The 19,446-nt window shown below is 36.2% G+C and overlaps 1 protein-coding gene across 9 annotated transcripts in view; it reads left to right on the forward strand.

Moving 5' to 3' along the window:
• LOC135846728 (lysine-specific demethylase 3B-like) overlaps nucleotides 1-19,446 on the forward strand; it is a 327,018-nt gene that overhangs the window by 242,199 nt on the left and 65,373 nt on the right. For all 9 annotated transcript variants that reach the window (XM_065365998.1, XM_065366006.1, XM_065366035.1 and 6 more), the window contains one exon: nucleotides 6,100-7,246. In XM_065365998.1, coding sequence (XP_065222070.1) covers nucleotides 6,459-7,246 — 788 coding nt within the window. In that variant the 5' untranslated portion in view covers nucleotides 6,100-6,458. The remainder of the gene's footprint in view (nucleotides 1-6,099; nucleotides 7,247-19,446) is intronic.

The following is a 19,446-nucleotide window of genomic DNA, read 5'->3' on the forward strand; positions in this document are numbered from 1 at the left end:
CCTGGAAAAAGTTAAAAAAATCAAATTAAAAGCTGTGAAATGGTTCAAAAAGTCGAGAAATGTGTTCGAGAAACAGTTGAACCGAGAAAATGAACGAAAATATCCTGTTGATTTGAAAAAAATGCAATTGATTGGAGGGGAGGAGGAAGTGATTCACGAAACCAGAAAATTCACAAATTCCATCAGCCATCATGCGAATTTTCATCTGTGAAAACTGCATTTTTGACACTCTGAATTTCATTGCAGGTATTTTTTGGATTCGAGTTCCTTAAAATTTGAGTAAGGATGACTGATGAGGATGAGAAAAATGCTCAAATATGGGCAAAAATGCTTTCAAGGTCGACGAATCGAGAGTAACTCTTGTGTTTTTACGAAACGTTGTTGTGAAAATGATTTTTTTTTTTCTAAAGAAGGTAAAATTCCTTTGAAAAAATGTTCCAGTCATATCGATAGAGAAAAAAATTCGTCGAAAACCGGTAATTGTAATGTTTTATCACGTTCCTTAGCAGTATTAATCTATACGATTGGTATTTGTAAATAATGATGTAATCGATGGAGAGTTAAATGAAGAGGGGGAAGAGGAGAAAAAGAGATATGGTTCTATCGTATGTAGTATGTAGATGTACAGTGATTTAATCACGATCCATCTACGTATGATTTTCACGTTTTCCGGAGAAAATTCTAGAATCTGGGAGCTTTTTTTTTTCGCAGAACTGACACGACGACGAAATCATTGCGTTATTTTTCAGTATAGTGTATGATTTATTCGTATGAAAAAAATCGCACGTAGTATTCGACTAATGATCATTTCTCACGTGTTTCGCGAACTGCCTGCTGATGAATGTGAAGTGGAAAGAAATTGTATTTACCAAGATGGAGTGTTTTTGTTACTAGCACGCATCGTGATCTTCTTTTTCATTGCAATTGATTTAGTAGCTTTGCCCCATTCTTTGTTTTTTTTTCCTCCATCATGGTAAATTATCTGTGACGGTCACGAAGACCATAGCAACGAAATGATGCGTCATTTGAACCGGTTTCGGGTGTTTGGTTATTTTCATCTGGTGTATTCGATTCGATTTTTTCGTCGGAGAGGTAGATGAGAGGCGGACACGTCATGATGCTCTTTATCGCACCATCCATCCTGTGTACTATACGAGTATCAAAGTACGTGTACCTTTTGGCTATACGACGACGAGTCGACGAGATGAAATCATCGCATCGAACGAAAATACACGAGTAAAATAAATGGAAGTTGAATTACGCGAGAATTTGATTCATTGTACGGTGCTCGAAGTCAGCTGGGAAAATTATGACTTTTATGACAGTTCTTGGAATGGAGGAGGAGAGAGAGAGTGGGTAGTTTTATCTGTGTCTAGTGTTGTTGTGAATTTTACCAACGACGACGACGATGATGATGATGATGATGATGCTGGGCTACATGGTTTTTATCATGTTATGCTGTGTATTTGATAACAGAGAAATGAGGAAAAGGAAAAGTGTGTTATATCCTGTGACCTATTTCGAGATAAGTACTCGTATTTCGCGATAAAATGACCGACGATGATGACGATGTGGGCGAATGTAGGTGTGGAAATTGGTAATGAACCTGATGAGATGCGGTGCAAGTGTCGAGGAATCGATTCGATTAACATATTTAGTTGGTATTTTGGTGATGTGGGGTGGGGAGTGAACACAGAAGTTGATTTATTGCTACGATTACTGGAGCTTTGAATTCATTTCGCGGATTATATTTTTACTATTTTCAATACCTAATTGTTCGTGTGAGATGATTTTATTTCTCACAAAACTGGTTATATGGTTGAATTGAAGAAAGATATTTATACGAGTCGTAATCGTGTGCAAAGAACATGTGATTTCTGCTTCTACCTTAGCGTGATCCAATTCGTATTCAAGACGAAAGAAAAAGGAAACAAACCGAACCAAAAAAAAAGGAAAACGCGCGCCGAGAAACCGGTTAATACATTCGCATCGGGTCTGGTTATTTTATATGTATACTTTGTGTTGCTTGCTCGAAGACGACGACGACGGCGGGAGACGAGTTCTTTTCGAGATAACTCGTAAAATGGTAAGGATAGTTGCTGGCAAAGCGATTCTTCTTCTTGGTAATTAAACACGATGTGCAAGCTGTCCCGGTCTCGGTCGTCGCAAGTGGCAGAGAGAAGAGCACGAGGAGAGATGGGCAGGTGAAATGTGAGTCGTGTTTTAGGTGCCTATAAAAGGTGGATAACGTGTTTGTGCCAAGTCGTAGTAAATAATTTCCTATTCGAGTTGAAAATTCGATCACGTGATGGGTAATCGATTCGCGGAATTGGGTCTGGGCGAAGACGAATATTGTGCGAGGGAAGAGATGGTTTAGAAATCATCGAGTTTGGTGTACGAAGGGGGGAAGGAGGTGGAGAAGGTGGTGAAGAACTTGCAGGAAGCTGCCGATGTCGGTGAGATTTGAGATGAGTAGTAAAGGTGATGTTTTTACGTATTGATTATTTTCTGATCATAGGGTATATTCTTGAATGAGATTTATTCATTTTTTAATGAAATTGACTTGGCAACACTGATCGGAGTGAATGTATTTTCAATTCATCTCTTCTTTTTAATTTTTTTTTGCATACGATTCTCAAATTTAACCCCCATAATTGTTTATTTTTTCAAAATGATGCAGCTGGAGGGGCACTAAAAAGATGAATTCAAAAATATGTGGAGACGGATTAGAGGAACGGTTATGACGTTATGAGCTTCAATATTTTTTCAAAATTTCAATCACTTGACTCAATAGAGATTTTTTTATGAAAAATTGAAATTGATATTTCAGGGGGGGGGGGAATGCTCCCAAAATTTGGAAAATCAGCTGATTTCAGTTTCTTGGTCGAGAAAATGATCAAATCAGTCACATTCTCGATTTTTTTTCTTCGATAGTTTTAGTGCTCTTGAATGACCTAAAATGCCCCCCACCCCCAATGAAGTCAAAATTATTCGCCGAAGTTCCTTTTCGTAATTTTATTTTTGCACTAAGCCTCCTCTAAAACATTGCAAAAGATGGATCTCCTGTCACCCCTGAGTTGGAATTTGGGCACCAAGAAGCGGAGAAGGGGTTCAGAAGAATTTTACTCTTAATTTTTTGGGTTTTTTTGAATTTCAATCGGAGTTTTGAGCCCTTGTGCTCTTCTCCCTCCTACCATCAATGGATGTTGAGATCCCATTATTTTTGTTGAAATTAACTTTTTCAAATTTTTAGATGGTGGCCTTAAATCTTTGTATTCATTACGAATAGTTGGACTTTCGTATTGAAAATTCAGCTTTGAGCGTTTCTAATTTTGAAAAAATTGATTCTTTTCAGAATTCTGCAAGCAGATTTGCTCCAAGCTTCATTAGTCTAGAGATAACTATGGGCTTTCAAAGTTGAACAGTTTCTCAAAAAACTGTCGATGCGTTTAAATTCAAAGTCAAAAAGCTGCTCAAAAATAATCGAAAATTGAAACTTAACTCAAATATTGATTCATTATTGCGATTTTATTGTGGAAAAAAAACAATTTTAGCCTCAGAAGTAAATTCCCGGATCAAGAAAGTCGATCATGATCTAAAATCGATTAATTGAATGCTCAAAATCGATCCATTTGCGATTTTTGATTACATAAGATCGAATATGTTGAGATTGAAAATCAATTTCAACCTAAAGATACGTAGATTCGAAAATGAACTTCGGGATCAATAATCGATTACGATTGAAAAATCGATTAATCGAACTCGAGAAATCGATTTATTTATGATTTGATTTTTAATTTTGATGATCGAACGTTTTCAAAATGAGAATGAATTTTAGACTCAAAGTCAGAAGTAGACTTTGAGATCTAAAGTCGATCAATCGAATGCCCAGAATCGATTCATTTGCGATTTTCGATTTCATTAGATCGAACATGTTCGGAATGAAAATCGAGTTCAACCTCAAAATACGTGTGTACTTAGCTTCATAAAAATATACTGTGGGATCATCAATAATCGATCATGATTGAAAATCGATTAATTGAAAGTAAGAAATCGATTTTTTCTGATTTTCAATCCAATGATCGAGTATTTTCAAAATGAGAATGAATTTAATTTTCGGCTCAAAAGTAAACTTGGGGATTTGAAATCGATCATGATCGAAAATCAATTAATCGAGTGCCTAAAATCGATTCATTTGCGATTTTCGATTTCGTAAGATCGAACATGTTCAGAATGAAAATAAATTTCAACCTCCGAATAGAACTTCAGGATCAATAATCGATTTTGATCGAAAATCGATTAATCGAACGCGAGAAATCGATTTTTATATATGATTTTCAATCCAGTGATCAAGCATTTTCAAAATCAGAATTGATTTAATTTTAAGCTCAAAAGTAAACTTTGGGATCTGAAATCGATCATGATCGAAAATCAATTAATCAAATGCCTAAAATCGATTCATTTGCGATTTTCAATTTCTTAAGATCGAACATATTGTTCAGAATGAAAATCTATTTCAACCTCAAAATAAAAAAATCAGGATCAATAATCGATTGTGATCGAAAATCGATTAATCGAACGCGAGAAATCGATTTTTTTATGATTTTCAATCTAACAATCGAGCATTTTCAAAATCAGAATTGATTTAATTTTAGGCTCAAAAGTAAACTTGGGGATCTGAAATCGATCATGATCGAAAATCAATTAATCGAATGCCTAAACTCGATTCATTTGCGATTTTCGATTTCATAAGATCGAATATATTGTTCAGAATGAAAATCAATTTTAACCTCCGAATAAAACTTCAGGATTAATAATCGATTTTGATCGAAAATCGATTAATCGAACGCGAGAAATCGATTTTTCGAGCCTTGAAAAGTACAATTTGGAATCTGAAATCGATCATGATCGAAAAATGTTCAAAATTAATATCAATTTTCGGCCTCTAAATAGTCTCAAAAACAAATTCTTGGATTAAAAATCTCATCATGATCGATAATCGATTTATCTAATGCCTGAAATCGATTCATTTGCCATATTTGACCCTTCCCCCCACCCCCACAATGAGCATTTATGTTCAAAATGAGAAATGAAAATTAGCTTTGAAAATCGCGACTCCTCCACTGAAAATCGATCAAGGTCGAAAAAAAAATTAATCGAACCTCAAAAATCGAATCATTTCTGATTCTCGATCTCATGATGTCCGAACATGGTTCAAAATATAAATCAATTTCATCCTCAAAAAAAAAATGAACTTCTCAATGAAAAATCGATCATGGTTGAAATAAGATTGATTGATCCCCAAAAATATGGCTCGTTTTCTGTTGCTATATTTTATTTAATTATTCTTCGACAGCAAATGAACAAAAATTGCATTTTTTTTTCGTGTCAACAAATCGATTTTATAATTGATTGATTTTTTTTATTTTCAATTTCGATCATGAAGGGTGTTCAATCTTTTCAAAAATGATCGATTTTCACCTTCATCATCACCTTCATCAAGTGGTCAGTCGTTCAAATAAGGTTATCGATAAATCGTTCGGCTAGAGATCAGATGTAATTTCCAACACAAGGCCAGACGTTGGAATTGGAATTATTCTCAATGCTTTAAGAGCCATCTTCACCCTAAAATTCGGTTCCTTTATTATTATGGCGTCGTCGTCATCGTCGTCTCTATTTTAAATACCTCGGATTCGGATCCATATTTATATAATGCACTATAATCGTACAAGTGTTGCAAAGGCTCAAAGAATTACGATGTGGGCGAAGCAAGGGTGAGAAAACACATGACGACCTGATGGAAAACATCTGTTACGATGTGGTAGGATACCTATCGGGGTCGGACGCTGTGAAAAGAGATGAACTGTGTGAGAGAAGAAAAGATAGATAGGACGAGTGGTGATGAGGTCTTTCCTGAAGTAACCAACCGGTCGTGTACCTGTTTTTTAGGGTGCTAGGGTAGATATCTTTTTCTAGCAGACTGGAGAGTAGGTACATATTGCTTCAGAAGATCTTTTATATGTACACTGTGTTATAGCTTGGTATTGCTCAATACTTGTAACGTTATCCTAATCGTCGGTTTTTTTGTTTGTTGTACAGGTTTCCAATGATGAGAGGATTTTCTAGTATCATCATCGTCGTCTGGTATTTGGAAATGAAATTCTAATGCGCAGATTCGATCAAACGTTAGCGGAAATTTTGGAAAGGTGTCAACGTAATCGTGAAAATACTACCACCAAAACCACCACCATCAACACCACCACCATTATCTGGAGCATCAGCAGCAGACCAGCAACATCTTTGAACGTGTCATCGTCGTCGCAATATTGGCGGTGATTTTCATATCGTTTCGGTATTGTTGGCGCGCGGTTCGACGACATTCAACGATATGTCGAATCCTCCGCGGAGGATCGTATTAAACAGCGCCTCGGTCGTCTCAAAGGTTACACCTTGGAAGAATGGAGGATATTTCTGGCAGCAGCGTGCCGCTATCTTTAACGGCTTCGCGATATACAGACGATAGGGCATCGTCGGACAGCGGTATCAGTTCGCGAGGCGGCTCCAGCAGCAGCTCGAGCGCCGGCAGCGGTAGCAGCGACGAGCGTTCTGGTTCGCGTTCGAGCGCATTGAGCAGTCTAGGAGACGAAGGTGGTGGTGGTGGTGGCGGAGGTGGAGGTGGATCTCTGCATCAGCATCATCAACAACAACAACAGCATCATCATCATTCGCAGTCGCCGCAATTGATCAGAAAATCGCCGGCGCCGCATCCGTATTACCAGCATCATCCGCAGCATCATCATCCGTCAGCCGCGACCTTAGATGGTGTTCGCGTGTGGCGTGATCCGAATCTGTTGCTAGTTGCGGATCGGAGTGTCCGTCATATCGATAGTGTGCAACATCAGTCGTTGCTGATGTCCCATCCGGCGGTGGTTGCCGGATCGCCGTCGTCTTCCGCCGCATCCGTAGTGTCGCCCGCGTCCGGAGTTGCCGCGCCTTCAACGCCCGCCCATTATCCGCCTACCGTCGTACCAATGATTACCCCGCATCCTTTGCATCATCAGTTACCGCCGCATAATATATACACGTCTCCCATACCGGAGATGCTATGGAAACAGCAACGATTTCCCGGCATGCCGATGGCCGCCGCCGGCCATCCGCATCTCGTCTCCCTCTCCGCCGAAGAGCTGCTGGCCGAACGAGAACGAGCGTATGCGCACGATAGAGAAAGGCAGGATAGATTGCACAGGTAATTTGATGATTTTGATTGAATCTAGATATTATCACTAGGTTAGGTGTTGGATAATTTAAGTGGGGGTATGAATTTTATTCTGTATCATGATGGAACTATCGTAGGAAGGGAAGGGAAGGGACGGGGAGTTTTGTCCTATTGTAAGACACCTGAGGTCCTCTGATTTTTATCAAACTTCACTTCTGCTGGCAAACCCAAGAGCCAGCCAGCGTTTAATTTTTGCAGTTCTGGACAATTTCTTCTTCAGAGTGAAATGTCAATGTGACTGTTTCTTCCCCCCTCCCTTTTGAATCAAAATTATTGACCCTGACACAGCTAAATGGAAAGAAAATGCGAAAAACAACATCACCAATCAAAATTTCGGGTGCTGAAGTCCATTTTTTGATTTTTAGAATTTTTGAAAATTTAAGGCCAAAAATGAAAAAAAATCCAAATTTTAACGAATTGACCTAGAATTTTGAAATTTGGTACGTGGCCTATTTTCGACCCCTCGGATCGATTGGAAACGGTTTCGAGCAATTTTGAACAGTTCTGGAGCCTCCAGCAGATTTTGGAAAGTTGAAATTCCTCAAAAATGTTATTCAAATGAAGCTGCTAAAATTTACCAGAACTGAAGTTGATTTGGACGAAGCTTGTGGTATTTTTTTGAAGATCTGGAAATTCTCAAAATATGGCTGGAGGCTCCAGAGTGGCTTGAAATCACCTTCAATCGACTTGGCGTGTTGTTGAAACGAGGGTATTGTGAGTAAAATTGAGATTTTCAACTTCATTGATTAAGATTTGGAGGGAATTTAAACTTTGAAAAATCAGCTGGAGGCTCCAGAGTTGCTCAAAACGGTTCAAAACCGTTCCCAATGGACTCAGAGAGTTGAGAATAGAATAAATATCAAATTTTAGTTTTATTGACAGTTTTTACGATGCTTTGTAAAAATCTGGAATTTCCAGGAAATGACAGCAGGCTCCAGAACAGCTTGAAACCACTTCCAGTTGATTCAGATTGTTGAAATTAGTGTCTTTATTTTTAGTAAACCTTAATTTTCGAACTAAAATGTGTACAATTTTGCGGAAATTTCTACTTTCAAAATCTGCTGGAGGCTCCAGTAGTCCAGAGCTGTTCAAAACTATCCGAAACTGTTTCCTTTCCCAATCGACTGAAAGAGTTGAAAATTAAATAAATGTGAAAATTTTGGTTTTCTTTTAACAGTTTTTATGGCTTTTAAAAAAATCTGAAATTTTCGAAATTTGGCTGGAGGCTCCAGAGTGGCTTGAAATCACCTTCAATCGACTTAGCGTGTTGTTAGAAATGAGGGTATTGTGAGTGAAATTGAGATTTTCAACTTCATTGATCAAGATTTGAAGAGAATTTCAACTTTGAAAAATCTGCTGGAGGCTCCAGAGCTGCTCAAAACGGTTCAAAACCGTTTCCAATGGACTCAGAGAGTTGAGAATAGAATAAAATATCAAATTTCAACTTTATTTACAGTTTTTATTGTGCTTTGTAAAAATCTGGAATTTTCAGGAAATGGCAACAGGCTCCAGGACAGCTTGGAACCACTTCCAATTGATTCAGATTGTTGAAATTAGAGTCTTTATTTTTAATTAACATTAATTTTCAAACTAAAATGGGTAAAATTTTGTGGAAATTTCTACTTTTAAAATCTGCTGGAGGCTCCAGACTTATTCAAAACGGTTTGAAACCATTTCCCGGTTGGCTGGAAGAGTTGAAAATGAAATAAAAGTGAAAGTTTCAGCTTTCTATTGACAGTTTTTATGGCTTTTGAAAAAATTTGAAATTTTCAAAATTTGGCTGGAGGCTCCAGAAGTTCTTGAAACTGACTTAACGTGTTGAAATTATGGTACGGAGTAAATTTTAGGTTTTTAACTTCATTGAGTAAAATTTCGAGAGAATTTAAGCTTTCCAAAATTTACTGGAGGCTCCAGAACTGGCCAAATTGATTAAAAATCGTTTTTAATTATTACTGGAAGAGTTGAAATGAGAGGAAATACGAAATTTCAGTTTTATTGACAGTTTTTATGCACCTTGTAAAAATCTGGAGTTTCCAAAAAATTACTGGAAGCTCCAGAACGTCCTAAAACGGTTCTAATAACTTCTAAACTGTTTAGCGGGGGGGGGGGGGGTGTCAAAAATAAGATGAGTCCCGATTTCTGCTTTCTTGGTCAATTGGACAATTTGAAGAAATTTTGACTTTCTCAAATTTTGACCCAAATTTTATTTTTAAAATTCGCCAAAAATCGAAAAATGCTCTTCAGCTCCTGAAATGTTGGTTGGCGATGGTCTTATTCGGTTCAAAAAGGTTTCTGCCATTTCGTGACCCCCTTCCCCCTTCCATTCGATTGGCTGCTGCTTCAAACCAAGTTCATATGGAAAGATAACACTCTAGAACTGTTGCCTGTAAAATCATGATAGAATTTGTAAGTAAATATAAAAAAATTTGTGGGTGTTTGATGTTTATTTGAAAATATTTCGGCTCTTAAACAGGGAAAAATTGTTTGAAATTGTGTTGTTGTTTTTTTTTAAAAAAAAATTAAAGCTCAATCTTCCCCCTCGCCCCTTCTCCAATTGTGATATTTGATGAGAATGATTTCCTACTTTTTGAACATTTCGCTGTAAGTCAAAATACATAAGTGATCTTGAGAGCCACTGAAAAAAACACAAAAATTGTTAGAATTTGATTGGTAATTTTGTTTTAAGCCCACGTCTGTGCATCAGAATTACTCGAAATGACTTCTCTTAGCTTCGCAAGTTTATGAAAAAAAAAAAAATTAAATTGTTGAAAAATACCTAAAAATTTTGGGTTTTCTTCGGATTGGAAATTAAAAGAACTTTTCCCCTCATTCCTTCGAAAAAATATGAAATAATTTGTTGAAAATCTCAAATTCTGCCTCAGAATTCTTTTAAGTAACCTTGAGAATTTTTTTTTGGTCCCTCAATCAATTTTGGTTCTCTTGTCCCAAGTAAAGCCCTCAAATTTTTAGAAAATGAAAAAAAATTGAAATTCAGGAGAAATTGATGAAAATTATTGAAAAAACACCTTCTCGATAAAATCCTTTTCAAGGGTAAATTTCCTATGGTTCTTCGCATTTTCCAAGTCATGTTTGGTCTTTTTTCACGAAACTCACCCCCCCCCCCCCCTCCCCTAAAAAAAATCAACTTGGAAAAGCTCAAAAAAAATGGAATGAAAAAAATTTTAAAAATCTGAAAATCCGCTGGAGGCTCCAGAATGACTCGAAACCATCACCTATTGACTCAGAAAGGGGGGGGGGTCAAAAATAGGATACTTGTCAAATTTCAGATTTTTCCAATCACTGGTTCGCAAACCGTGCGTTTTTTTTTCAAAAATAATTACTTACTGGAGAAATTTTGGATTTGAACTGGCACCAATGGATTTTGAAAATAATTGACCGGAAGGGTTCCAAAGATGGTATAATTCGAGTTGGCAGGTTCTGAATTTCATTTTGACCTCGGTTATGACGTTTTTTCGAAATCTGGAGAATTCCAAAATCCGCTGGAGGCTCCAGAATGGCTCAAAATCATTATTAATTGACTCGAGAGCTCGAAAGTTTGATCTAAACGAAATTTCAACCTGTTGCTATAATTTGATCAAATTTTGACTTTTTTTCTCACGGGGAATGGCCCAAATTGGAAATCTCCAAAATTATCCAAAAATTTGGAAATGAATTTCAGTAGTTCAAATTTTCACTGATGGTGTATTTTAGGGTCCTCTTTCGACTCCCTTTTGTCCAGTTCAAAAATTTCTGTAACGATTGTAACACTTACCTCACTTGTTAGGTGATTTCGGAACACCTTATGTACCCATAATAATAATATCTTTGTACGAGTATTTATTTATACCCATTCAAACGGTAATGATCACGTTTTGTTCCACCCGTTCGGGTAAAAAGCGCCATCGCACGATGCCAAATAAACAACCTCTAGACTTATACTACATATTACACATCTATATACGAGTACTATAGTAATTTCCTAACTGGCAATATACATTCTACACAATAATAACATTTCCACCATTTCAACCAACATCTGGTCTTTCTCGTATAATCTTCCACAACCACCACACACGATCGACTTCGGCTTCCCTCACTCGGTCTCATCCTCTATGTATTTCTTCTTCTCGCCGAGCACATATGCAAGTGCGTAGAATAGTAGATACTAAAAATATGTACGTACATAAAAACGTTGCACGAACAGAGCGAGCAGCGGCGGTATCGGTGGTTAAAAATAATCGCTTTTGATGTTCGGAATTTCGTCTCGGTTTTACGAGAATGAACGACGTGTTCGACATTAAACGAGCGATAATGACGATTTCCATGTACCTCTTATATGTACTAAATTTTAGGTAGCTTAACTCGTGCATTTCCCAGAATTACATACGTACTCGTACATATTAGTAGTATAAATGTAGCTGTAGTACCTAACAGTAACAGTATAAAATGTACTTTGTAGTGATAGACATGATAGGGTAAAATCAAACCTCTAGACAGTTTACAGTTTACAAACGATGTTGATGGGTAATTAAAGTCCCCCCTTTGCCCTTCGAGGTCATTCTTTCCGATAAAGACGAACGGTAGTTTCGAATTAAAGTTATCTTAAGTCATAGAAATTGTACGATTATCACTACTTCGACGAGTCGTATATTGTGTAATTATTTTTTGAAAAGGAATTCGACTCGGTAGTCCAATGCTCAAAAAGCATCTTTTTAACAATATTTTTAAATTTATGGAAAAATAGAATTTCAATCCAATCTGACAGGTTTTGTGACATCTTTTTTCAAAAATTTTATAAATCGTGACCCAATTCTGGACTTGAAAATTTTTCAAAAATGCTTACTAAGAACATTTTCGTCGAAATATTTGGATCTCTTAGTTCGAAATTTTAACCCATGAGTCTTTTTCAAACATGCAAAAATCATGTCCTCAGTTTTTGGCTCAAAATTCTTCAAAAACTCCTGAAAAATATTTTCATCGAAATCTTTGAATTTCACGTTGAATTTCGACCTATTTTGATAGGTCACGTGGCTACTTTTTGGAAAATTTCAAAAATAATGACCCCAATTTCGGGCTTCAAGTTCTCCAAAAATGTCCCAAAAAAACAAAATATTCGAATTTCTCATGAAATTTTAACCCATTTTGATAAGTCACATGCCCCTTTTTTGGAACACTCCAAAAGCCCCAATTTTGGGCTCGTAATTCTTCAAACATGCTCGAAAAACATTTTCGTTGAAACATTCGAAATTCTCGTGAAATTTCAACTCATTTTGATGGGTCGCGTGACCCTTTAAAAAAAATCAAAAATAATGACCACGATTTCGAGCTCAAAGTTCTTCAAATGTGCTCGCATGAAATTTTAACCCATTTTGATAGGTCTCATGACCCTTTTTTCAAACACTCCAAAAAAAAAAAAATTACTCGTAGCTCGTAATTCTTCAAACATACTCAAAAAACGTTGTCGTAGATATATTCGGATTCCTCAAGAAATTTTTTTTATATTTTCATAGGTCAGATGACATCTGTTTCGAATAACTCGAAAATCATGAGCAGATCTTGGCTTCAAAATTCTTCAAAAATACTCTAAAAATATATTCGTCAAAATATTCGAATTTTTCGCGAAATTTTAACCCATTTTGATAGGTCACATGACCAGTTTTGGAAAATTTCGAAATTAATGACCCCAATTTTGGGCTCCAGGTTTTTTACGAGTAAATTTGTTCAAAAAAGTTTCGATGGAATTTTCTGATTTTCTGACGAGATTTTAGCTCATTTTTTTCAGGTCTCGTGACACCTTTTTCAGAAATCCCAAAAGTCATGACCCAAATCTGGCCTCAAAAATTTTTTTCTAATGCTATAAAAACATTTTCGTTGAAATATTTAAATTTCTCACGAAATTTTAACCCATTTTGATAGGTCACATGACCACTTTTGGAAAATTTCGAAATTAATGACCCCAATTTCGGGCTCCAGGTTCTTTAAATTTGTTCAAAAAAGTTTCGTTGGAATTTTATGATTTTCTGACGAGATTTTAGCACATTTTTGTAGGTCTTAATCTTATGACACCTTTTTCAAAAATCCCAAAAATCATGACCCAAATCTGGCCTCAAAAATTTTTTTCCAATACTATACAAACATTGTCGTCGAAATATTTGAATTTCTCGCGAAATTTTAACCCATTTTGATAGGTCACATGACTACTTTTGGAAAATTTCAAAAATAATGATCTCTCCCCCCCCCCCCTATTTCAAGTTCAAAACTCTTCAAAATCGCTCATAAAATATTTTCGTCGAAATATTTGAATTTTTCACGAAATTTTAACCTACTATGATTGGTCACATGCCTATTTCTTGAAAAATCCCAAGACTCATGATCCTCCTCCTCCTCCTCCCCTCCCCTATTTCAAGCTCAGACCTCTTCAAAATCCCCCAAAAAATATTTTCGTTGAAATATTTGAATTTTTCACGAAATTTTAACCTATTACGATTGGTCACATGACTCTTTTTTGAAATATCCCAAAAATCATGATCCTCTCCCTCCCCCTCCCTATTTTAAGCCCAAAACTCTTCGAAATCACTCAAAAAATATTTTCATCAAAATATTTGAATTTCTCACGAAATTTTAACCCATTTTGATAGGTCACATGACCACTTTTAGAAAATTTCAAAAATAGTGATCTCCCCCTCCCCCCTATTTTAAGCTCAAAACTCAAAATCGCCTAAAAAATATTTTCGTCTAAATATTTGAATTTCTCACGAAATTTTAACGTACTATGATTGGTCACATGACCCTTTTTCAAAAATCCCAAAAATCATAATCCTCCCCCCCCCCCTATTTTAAGCCCAAATCTCTTCAAAATCGCCCAAAAAGTATTTTCGTCTAAATATTTGAATTTCTCACGAAATTTTAACCTACTATGATTGGTCACATGCCTATTTTTTGAAAAATCCCACGACTCATGATCCTCCTCCTTCTCCCCCCTATTTTAAGCTCAGAACTCTTCAAAATCCCCCAAAAAGTATTTTCGTCTAAATATTTGAATTTATCACGAAATTTTAACCTATTACGATTGGTCACATGACTCTTTTTTCAAAAATCCCAAAAATCATGATTCCCCCTCCCCCCCCCCTATTTCAAGTTCAAAACTCTTCAAAATCGCTCATAAAATATTTTCGTCGAAATATTTGAATTTTTCACGAAATTTTAACCTACTATGATTGGTCACATGCCTATTTTTTGAAAAATCCCAAGACTCATGATCCTCCTCCTCCTCCTCCCCTCCCCTATTTTAAGCTCAGAACTCTTCAAAATCCCCCAAAAAATATTTTCGTCTAAATATTTGAATTTTCCACGAAATTTTAACCTTTTACGATTGGTCACATGACTCTTTTTGAAATATCCCAAAAATCATGATCCTCCTCCTCCCCCGCCCCCCCCCCCATTTTAAGCTCAGAACTCTTCAAAATCCCCCAAAAAATATTTTCCTCGAAATATTTGAATTTCTCGCGAAATTTTAACCCTTTTTGATAGGTCGAAAGGTCACTTTTGAATGCTATTCTACAACAGTTAATTTTCACTCAAAATTGAAGGGTGGGGAGGGAGGGCTTTGAAATTAAACTGTGCCTTATTGCGTTAAAATACGTCCATTTTTTGTCGCATAAACGTGTACATTTAGCCAGGCTAGGATGTTCGGGCAATTATTATTAATCTAGAAAATTCCATTAACACGTTTTAACCTTGGAAAGTGTACCGACACGAACGCTGCTGCTTGCTGGTTGCTGCTTTATCAATTATCATGCGTGGTGATTCTAATTCGCGTACAGTCGAGAAGAATTTTCGGATAATTAACGAAACGCGACCATTTATACTCGTATACCCTACGTTGTTACGGGTACATGTATTTTGGCGGTCTATTCGGAAGAAAGGAAAATCACGTGGCGTGGTGATTTTTTTCTCGCCTCTGCCTCTCTTCTTCTCCTTCTTGTAACTTCATCATCATGTGAGATGAAAATGAATCGCAATTGTGGGCTTACCAAGTCACGAATATACGAGTACGAACTACGAAGCGTTTGTTCGTCTTGTCAGTGTCATGTCATGTCAACGTTTGTATGTTACGTCAATTATAAGATTTTAAAAGAGTGTATAACTTATTATATGATTATTTATGACGATACGAGCATGAGCGAGCGATGTGTATAATGTGTTTCGAATCCACAAACAACCATCCGATTTGGCTCGGTTATGTTTTTTTTTCTTTTATCGCGTACTACGTACGATGAAAAATGAAAATAACGACGAATTTATACAGATTTTATTTTAATCTCGGGTCGAGAAGACAGGTAAATTCGAGCTAATGTTGAAGTATAGTGAAGATTTCGAGAACTTGTAGGTAATGTTTGAAATTGATCAGAGATAAGAGGAGAAAAGCTCGATTGCAAAGGTCATCGGATATCGAATATGTTGATTTTCTTCTGGCATGTGCATGTGTGTGTGCTTTGTTGTACATGTACATTTATGGTTCAAGCTCGTGCCAGCGATAATGAGTGATGATAATTGCGTATTAGTTTATAAAATACACCAGTAAAAATGTGTGAGAATTATCTAAATTGATGGTGATGAACTGATGAACGCAGTTGGCATCTCTACGACGAGTTAACTTGATAATATTAGTACATCGGATAGGTGATTTGAAATTTCATTAAAGGTTGAGAGTGGATGGTGGAGGGGGGGGGTTATCTTAGCTATTGTCCTACATAATTTTTACTTTTTATTGAGAAAAAAATTGCTTTATCATCGACAGAACGATGCTATTTTTACATATACGAGTACATGTGAATTGTGAACCTACGCACGATGAATAGGTGATTATTAGAAATTCGCTGATAATCAATTTGACCCGATCTGCGATTGGTCTCTAATCGATGATGTGGTGTTTCCCGCGAACCGTGACTTATCGACTCGGACTCGTAAATATATCAGTGTGTTCGATACACTTACACACACATGTACATTTATGTAGGTACTAAAACAGCATGAAATTGAGTTTCTTTCTTTCATTCTTTCTGTCTGTCTGTTCTGAACTGAAACCCGAAGTGAACTTCTTCCTCCTTTTTTTTCTCTTTTTGTTCGAAGGAAATGAAAGGTGATTTATTGACGTAGAAATGTAAAGAAAATACCCATACTGTAAGCGGTGAATAAGACCGAGTGTCCTCGGTCTTTTATTTAGTATATTTTTGGAAATGGTGGGAGGTCTGGATCGCAGACTATTGTGTTGTGGTATTACAGGTCTCTCTGATTCTTTGTGATCTGTGTGCTAATTAGGAGATTTTTTTCTTTTATTTTTGAACGGGTAGGGTGAGCAAGGTTGACTTGTAAAAGCGAGTGATTGGATGTGGGGGAAGGGATAGGAGGGAAGGGAGTTTTGTGAGTAGTGTTTTTAGAATTTTAGGTACCTACTCATTGTATTTGTAAATTATTGGAAATCGAATTTTTATCACATGAAATTCAATTGTCGTGTGTTGAAGAGAAGAAATGTGAATGAATTTAAGTTTTAGAAAATTGATGTTGATTATTGAGGTTGAGTAATTTGTTAGGAATTTTAATCAATTGATTAATTAAATTTTTTTGAGAGAGATTGTGAAAGTAAAAATTTGAAATCTTAGCTCAAATAAGTAGGTAGTTCAAGTTGAAAAAAATGGAGAACTTGTTTCCCAAACCGTTTGAAAAACTAAAGAAAAAAAGCATTACTTATTTTATCTAATTTTTTTCAAGATGGGACCCCCAGTTTTCGATGTGATTTCAGACTAATGTCCTTGTCATCAGATTCTGCTAATTAAATAATTTTGGAACCTTCCAAGAGCTAATTAATTGTCTTAAAATATTGACCATTGTTTCCTTCAAACCCAAATATTCGGTCATTTGAGAATCGTGAGATTGAAATATTATCACAATTTGAAAAACAGGGTGTTCAAAAATTTTCATAAGTCGCCAGGACCTCGCAGAAAATTCTTTTTCAAGGCTTCAGATGTCCATTTTCTTCAATTTTATTCGTTGATATATCACAATTTGAAAAACAGGGCGTTTAAAAATTTTTGCAAGTCGTCTGGATCTCACAGAAAATCCTTTTCCAAGGCCCCAGATGTCCATTTTCTTCGATTTTATTCGTGCTATCTATCTATCTATCTATTTTTTTTATTCAACTTTGAAGAGGTCCAGCCTGAAGCCATTTCATCGAAATTGGCGCAAATTTGGTATTTAGTGGTGGGGGTGTTTGGCGTTGACTTCGATAGAAGTTTGAGTAAGGATGACCTTGACCCAAATTTCGCTCAAGTTCAAATTTTTTAAATTGGCTAAAAGTGGAGATTCAAAATAACTAAAAAGGTCAATATCGGTATTAATTGAAAGGGTATCAAAAGTTGTATAACATATCCAAAAATCAGCATCAGCCAGCCAGGTGGAGGGAGGGAAGGGGAATATTTTTTTTTGCGTTTTTGACCTTGAAAAATTTTTTTACATCTGATCCCACTCCTCTAAATTGTGACCTGGAAGACTGTAATTTGATGTACACAGTTGAAGGAGTGTGGCCTAGATGTCTCATTTTTTGGCAGGTTCAACGTTTCAGCTCTCCCCCCCCTCTCCCCCACAGTACCTCTCCACGTGCAGAAAGTCAGATTTTCGCGCCTTTTTTGAGTTTTTTTTTTTTTTTTTGGTTTTATGTCATCCTACTTGGAGCCTGTTTAAATTTATTTAGATGGTTGAAATTTGACATGTTTATTTGCAGGGTGTCTTAGATAAGAAATTTTTTGATCTTTCAACTCTTCCCCAACGTCTCTTCAACCACAAAAAATGTATGTAGTTTAGGCTGAGGATTTGCAGGGGCATTCTAAGTAAAGCAATTTTTTTTATTCAAAAATCTAGAATCGCAGCATTTTGGGAAATTTACCCTTAAGATGTGCCTTTTTGGAATCTGGTTGATTTTTCAAAACCCTGTTTGCTCCTTTGCATAGCTCCTTCCCCTCCCTCATTACCTTCTCCAGCCCTTTCAAAAAAAATCAGATTTTAGCATATTTTTTCACCGGTTTTAATGGATTATGATTGAACTTGTAGTTTTGTTCAATTTCTATTTCAATTCTCGAGAGTTCGTGGAAGAAAGAAAGAAAGTCGAAAGATGAAAAAAAAAAAAAACTGAATAAATCTTGAATATATTGAAAGTACTTTTTTGGAAGGGGGAAGGGACAAGGTAAATCTGTGATAAAAGCTGTCGAGGAAATTTTGAAAAAGTTCTGACGAAGTTGTGTATTTTGGGAAAAATTTCTAAGAGCTTTTTGAACATTGAAAGCACTTTTTGGGGGAAGAGGGGGAGAAGAGCAGTAAATCTGTAAAAAAAAAAAGTTGCTGAAGAAAATTTGGAAAAAATCTTGGCAAAGTTCTTGTATTTTGGGGAAAATTTCTAAAAATTCCTAAACGTTGGATGAAGTTTGAAGAACTGTTTTGGAGGGAAGGGGGGTAGTAAATCTATGAAAAAACAGATGCTGAAGAAAATTTGGAAAAGTTCCTGATGGAGTTCTGTACATATTTTGGGGAAAACTTTTAAGAGCTTTTGAATATTGAAAGAGATTTTTGGGTGGGGGGGGGAAGAGAAGAGCAGTAAATCTGTAAAAAAAATCTGCTGAAGAAAATTTGGAAAAGGTTTTGATAAAGTTCTTGTATTTTGGAGAAAATTTCTGAGAATTCCTTAATGTTGGAAACAGTTTTTTTTTGAGGGGGAGAGGGGGAGTAAATCTGTCGAAAAAACTACTGAAAAAAAAAGTTGTAAAAGGTGTTGGTGGAGTTCTGTGACTACTATTTTTGGGGAAACTTCTTCATAAGAATTCCTGAATGTTGGAAACACATTTTTTAATAGGGGGAGGGAGTGGGGGAGTAAATCTGTCGAAAAAACTGCTGAAAAGAAATTTGAAAAATCTGTTGACAGAGTTGTGTACCTATTTTGGGGAAAACTTCTAAGATTTTTTGAATATTGAAAGAGATTTTAGGGAGGGGGAGGGGGAGAAGAGCAGTAAATCTGTAAAAAGAAAGCTGCTGAAGAAAATTAGGAAAAAATCTTGGTAAAGTTCTTGTATTTTGAAGAAAATTTCTGAGAATTCCTAAATGTTGGAAGCACTTTTTTGGAG

The sequence above is a fragment of the Planococcus citri genome, chromosome 1 (assembly GCF_950023065.1).
Source record: "Planococcus citri chromosome 1, ihPlaCitr1.1, whole genome shotgun sequence".
NCBI lineage: Eukaryota > Metazoa > Arthropoda > Insecta > Hemiptera > Pseudococcidae > Planococcus > Planococcus citri.